The 5,469-nt window shown below is 38.7% G+C and overlaps 1 protein-coding gene across 1 annotated transcript; it reads right to left on the minus strand.

The window, feature by feature from the left end:
- Positions 1 to 3,038: 3,038 nt before the first annotated feature.
- LOC110097577 (E3 ubiquitin-protein ligase RDUF1) lies at positions 3,039 to 4,872 on the minus strand. Its single transcript, XM_028693129.1, has one exon. It carries the CDS (start codon positions 4,654 to 4,656, stop codon positions 3,493 to 3,495), a length of 1,164 nt encoding a protein of 387 aa, XP_028548962.1. The 5' UTR covers positions 4,657 to 4,872; the 3' UTR covers positions 3,039 to 3,492.
- Positions 4,873 to 5,469: the final 597 nt, after the last annotated feature.

Consider the following 5,469-nt stretch of genomic DNA (forward strand, 5'->3'; position numbering starts at 1 on the left):
ACGAAAAAGCCGCTGAATCTCGTGTTCAGTAGGAGCTCGCGGCGACAACAAACGCTTGTCTCGCGTTTGGTTGGAGATGACCTTAGTGAACGAAATATATACTGACCTATCAACAATTATGTTTGATCTCAAATATCTTATGAGTAGAGATATCTTAGCATCACAAAAAGAACAGGCTGATGAAATTAATGGAACTATTTTACATAAACAAGCTTTGCAGATAAAAATGTATCTTAGTGCTAAATTCGAAGTTTCAGTGAACGATTGTGCTATAGAGAATGATATTTTGGTAATATCTGAACTGTTGAACATATCAAAATCATCGCTTCTTAGTAAACAAAGCCATCGCTCAACAATTGGCAACATAACTGATGACGGCAGATTAAGAGATATAGAGCAAAAAGGGAAGATAAATGGGTGAATACAGTAACAGGAAAGGCACAAGAGCATTTCTATTAGGATCTTGAATGAGGAAGAAGCCCTTCAAGAATTTCTTATTCCTTAACCATACCCTATTACAACCTAAAGCCCCTATTTAAAGACTCAAAATGCTACATCAATGACAATACAAGCCATTAAAGAAAACTAAAGAAAGTACACATGAAAAACTACCTAAATCTTGGACTAATATCCAACAATTTTAAAATAAGATGTTCAAACCAAAAGTAAATCATGGTGTAATAGAATCTCTTCTAATAGCAATTGCAATCAAAAGACTTGATCAGCTAAAAGTGAGAGAGAGAGAGAGAGAGAGAGAGGGAGAGGGGTAAATCATGGTGTTACAGAATCTCTTTTAGTAGCAATGGCAGAGAGAGAAACAGAACATGAAAAGGGGAATAAAGGTATAAAAAAAGGAATTTAGACAGATGTATAAGATGACCAGTCAAACACAGTGTATCCAGTCCCTTGAGCTCCAGTTAGTGTCAAAATCATGAAAAATTATATGTGCGGACACCAGACGTTGTCTGGAGGCAAATCAGAGCACGTCACATCACCCTTTTCTTGTGTACCCGCTGCGTACCAGGTGACGCGGCGCGCTCTGATTCACCTCCGTGCGGTCTGGTGTCCGCACTTAATAATTTCTCCAAAATCATAGGATGAGTTCATAACTTGATGTACAAAAGCTTACTCTTGCTCTTGCAAAAAGGCTATTTCAATGAATCGAACATGAAAATGGCAAAGTCATGAGTTGTAACCAATGTTTAAAATTGCGTAATCGGGTATTGAAGCATTTTTCGATCGTGAGGCGAGGCGTAAGCTTCAAGGCGTAAGCCTCAAAATCAAAAGATTGCGTAAACATAAAATGATAATTTTGTTATATACTAATGAACAAAAAATATAAAACATAAAAAAAGCACAAGTTATGAAGTGAAATCAAAATATCCCAATAATAAGAAAATATGAAATATAATTAAACTCATATTCTATCTTTCCCAAATCACAATATTCTTTTCATTATCATATAATTCCAAAAATAAATAGCAATGAATACAACAATATGTCGTGCAGCCGAGTGTCCAAGAGGGCGCTGCCCGGTCAGGTCGCAGGGTCAAGGGGCAGCGCCCTTGCGGGGATTTCCGGGGGCAGCGCACCCGGAACAAATTTTTATTGTAAGAGTAATTTTGAAGTTCTACTTATTTTTAAAGTTCATAAGTCGTTTGTATGTAAAGATACCTAGCGGTACCGAGCATGTACCTAGCTGTACTGAGCATGTACCTAACGGTACCGAGTATGTACCAAGCGGTACCAAGCATTGTTGTACCGAGTGGTACCGAGCAGTACAGAGCATGTACCGAGCGATACCAAGCGGTACCGAGAAGACAGACCAATTGCGGAATCTTATTAGGTTAGGGCTTTTTAAAAAAATTTTAAGAGGCGGACACCTCTAAAACATGAGGCGAGGTGCGCCTTAGTGAACATGAGGCGTACGCCTAAATGTCAGCTCTCATTGCGTAGGCTTTGAGGCTTAAAAGTTTGAAATAGCACTGAGGCGCGCCTCTTATTGTGTAATTTTAAATCATGGTTGTAACTGAAGAGGGCTGACAATGAATAAATAAAGGTTTCTCCAAGCAATCTCTCAGGGGAACAATTCATCAGTCTTATATCTAGCCATGAGGCTCTCCTGTCTCTTTCTCTTTAATTCTTGCATCCCTTCATTAACACTTTCATTCATCACTTATCCAATTACATTTTTACTAACTCTCTCACTCTTCCTCTACAGCAGCTTTTTGCCGTCTCAACAATCAAGAAATCAAAGGTATTCTGCCCAGAAACAAACTACCCGTCACTACTACTATATTTAGAAAAGCACACCCTCCGCTCATCCACACTAATACATATCTCAATCTAGAACCGTCTACGGAGTTGGGTGGGGCTGTGAGAAGGGAAATGAGAGAGAAAGAGCGAGGAATGTCTATAAAAGGAATGGGGTGGCTAGAGAGGATTAGGGAAGATAAAGTTTGTTGGTCAGTATAACCTTTAGAAGTGGTCTTTGGGAAGTGGTTAATATCTCAATCCATTAGAACCAAAGCCTTCAATAACTTAAAATTTTAATTCAAAAGATGTACTTAAATGAGGGAAATCCATAAAATAAATTAATCAATCTTATAAGAAAATTCCAAGAGATGAAACAAGTTCTAAAGCTTTTGTTAGAACTAGAAACATATATCAATGAAAAAATTACCAGAATTATAAGAAATCAGAAAACAAATACATTATAGAGACGTTTGATCAAAGCTCCATTTTTTTTTAAATAAAAAACTTTGCAACCACTTCTGCACCAAACTATTATCAGAATCCACACTTCCATGATGGAAAAAGATTAACTTGTAGATGCTAATAAATCAAACAAAACTACAAAAATTATAACGTGGCTATCCATAAAGAGCAAGACAAAACAATCAAGTCTTCCCAATTCCATAAGTAACTTACTCACAAAGATCAGCCAGCTTTAAACTATTACAAAGTTTAGAAACGACTTATCTGGAACTCAATAACAATCCTTCATAAATTCCTATACAGCCATTAGCACAGAATAGTAAATAAAGTGAAGCTTAAGAGTTTCATAAAAAGAGTGATCCAGAGATAACACATCGCAGCAGGTCATGTAACATAGAGAAGGATTGGTAATACTAAAGCTTCTAGCAAAGAACAGTATCACATATAAACAAACCACAATACAAGAAGTAAAATTCAAAATGGAAAGAACCATAGAAAGCAATCAAACAAAGGAGATAAGTATGAAATAATTATGGCACACGAATTCGTGCACCTTCTTTGTCTCAAAGATGAATTAAACTATACCTGTCCCCACACAAAAATTTAATGAATTTCTTCCTTGATCACAGCCAAATTGAAGTCAGGGGAGTGCAGCTTTTCACTTGACAATCTGATGAGAACAATAGGATAACAGACATGCTTCAAATCTTAAAATTCCTTGAGCAAGGAATGGCTACCAAAAACCAGTTCTTTATATTAGGTTGCCTTCGTTCTTCACCACCTAGACATCTCACTTCTAATCCCATCTTCATACGACCAGCCACTGAGCATCCGCGCACGACTAATTGATGTATCTCTCGAGCTCCTTCGAGAAGTTTGTGATGCAGAAGATAATCTCAACCTTGAAGACACAGACGAAGAAGTAGAAGAGCCAAAGCACCCAAAAACCGAGAAGAAATTCCGAATCATTCTGCCAATTCCTCTGCTTTGCCTTGAATGATTCCCTCTGGAAGACCATGACATCCTTCCAGGGGCTGCACCAGAACTGAAACTACCATCCATCTCTGTATAAACCATAGGAAGCTCCCTCTCACCGGCTCGCCGTCCGCCAGAAAATCTCCCCACTGCAAACCCACCACCAGGAAGTCTCCAAATGGTAAGCCCAACAGAGTTTTCATCCGTGCCCATTAAAGGCTGCCCGGCAACATCTCCAACTCTTCTTCCTGCATCAGTGGGCAGCTCATGGCGGCAAACAGGGCATGAATTTCTCAAGGAGAGCCATGGCAAAATGCAATCTTGATGAAAGATATGTTTGCAGGGCATCTCCTGAGCTTCGGCACCTATCTCAAACGCCTCTTTGCAAACAGCGCAGTAAGAATCCATTGCGATATGGCTAGTAGTGATCGCAATAGAGGGTAACGATTCAATAGCTGCCTTGGAGGCCGGAGTGTTCTCGTGGCTCCTCACGCCGCCCACAACGCCGCTCTCGATCTGAGATAGTTGTTCAAGGAGCCGATCGAATCCAGAGCCCATGAGGAAATCCGACATGCTTTGAGGCAAGGGGCGGAGTCCTGAACCGGCACCATCGTCGTAATAGAGCTCAAAGCTGCTACCCTCGCTGGACCGTGTAATCTCAGACGAGGAACCCCGGAAGACAATCACAGGGTTGAAAGAGGAGCGGTTATTAATCGATGCACGGCGGGTGCGACGGGGCCCGGCATCAACACGGCGAGCGGTGGGAAGCGTCTGCTCACCGGAGGATGTCGTCCGGCGGCGAACGGCGCCGGTAGCGACAGGAGGGTTACGAACCTCCTCGAGGAAGCCGCCGCTGCAGTCGGGGCAGAGTATGACGTCGCCCGGCCAAACCCTAACAAAGCGGCTGCAGCTGTAGCACCAATACGACGTCGAAGTCACCGTCGCCACCGAAGAAGAAGACATCGAAGACGGAGGGGAGAGGAGATAAGTTGGAGCTGGAGAGGAGAGAGGAGGAGATCCCTAGATCTGGTAAAGGACCGACGAAGCCCTAAAAAAAATTGAATTTTGCTTTGTAAGAAGGGAAGAACAGGAGACGAAATACCTAAAAAAATAAGGAATATTTGCCAGAAAATACTCCAAAAGAATTTGAACGCCGCGACGAATAAATGCGCAATGAACACGAAAAGCGTCAGGTTACATGCATTGATATTTTGGCAATATATGATATAAATGAATAAATATTAATTAATTAATTTGCATTATTTGCTAAAATATACAAATAAAATGGATAAATAATATTTTTAAATTTTATCAACTAAATTAATTTCAGCCATTATATAATATAAATAATCTTTTTTATATGAATAAGTAAGTTGATGATAAAATTATTTTATATGTATTTTCTGTAATTCAAATTAAAAAAAAAATTTTTTTTTGACAGTTAAGAGCATCGAATGTGGATCATATAGGATGAAATTCTTCAGCCGACCAACTATCCATTGCTCAATCTAAAAATAAAAATTCTTAAAATTAATATTGATAATAAATATTTTTTTTAGTATAAATAATGTAACATTTTTTATTAATTAGTACAAAAATTAATCAGTTTATGAAATCTAAATATAATATTTCATCAAATCATTATATTCACTTCAATCTTACAAACAATCATAAATTTAATCAAATTCACATTTTAGTTATATTTCTTTTTTTATAATATAAAAAATAATATGAGCTAATTAGATTTATTAGAACGTGTTGAGCTCAATTAATGCT

Source organism: Dendrobium catenatum, unplaced genomic scaffold (genome assembly GCF_001605985.2).
Source record: "Dendrobium catenatum unplaced genomic scaffold, ASM160598v2 fragScaff_scaffold_231, whole genome shotgun sequence".
In the NCBI taxonomy this organism is placed as follows: domain Eukaryota; kingdom Viridiplantae; phylum Streptophyta; class Magnoliopsida; order Asparagales; family Orchidaceae; genus Dendrobium; species Dendrobium catenatum.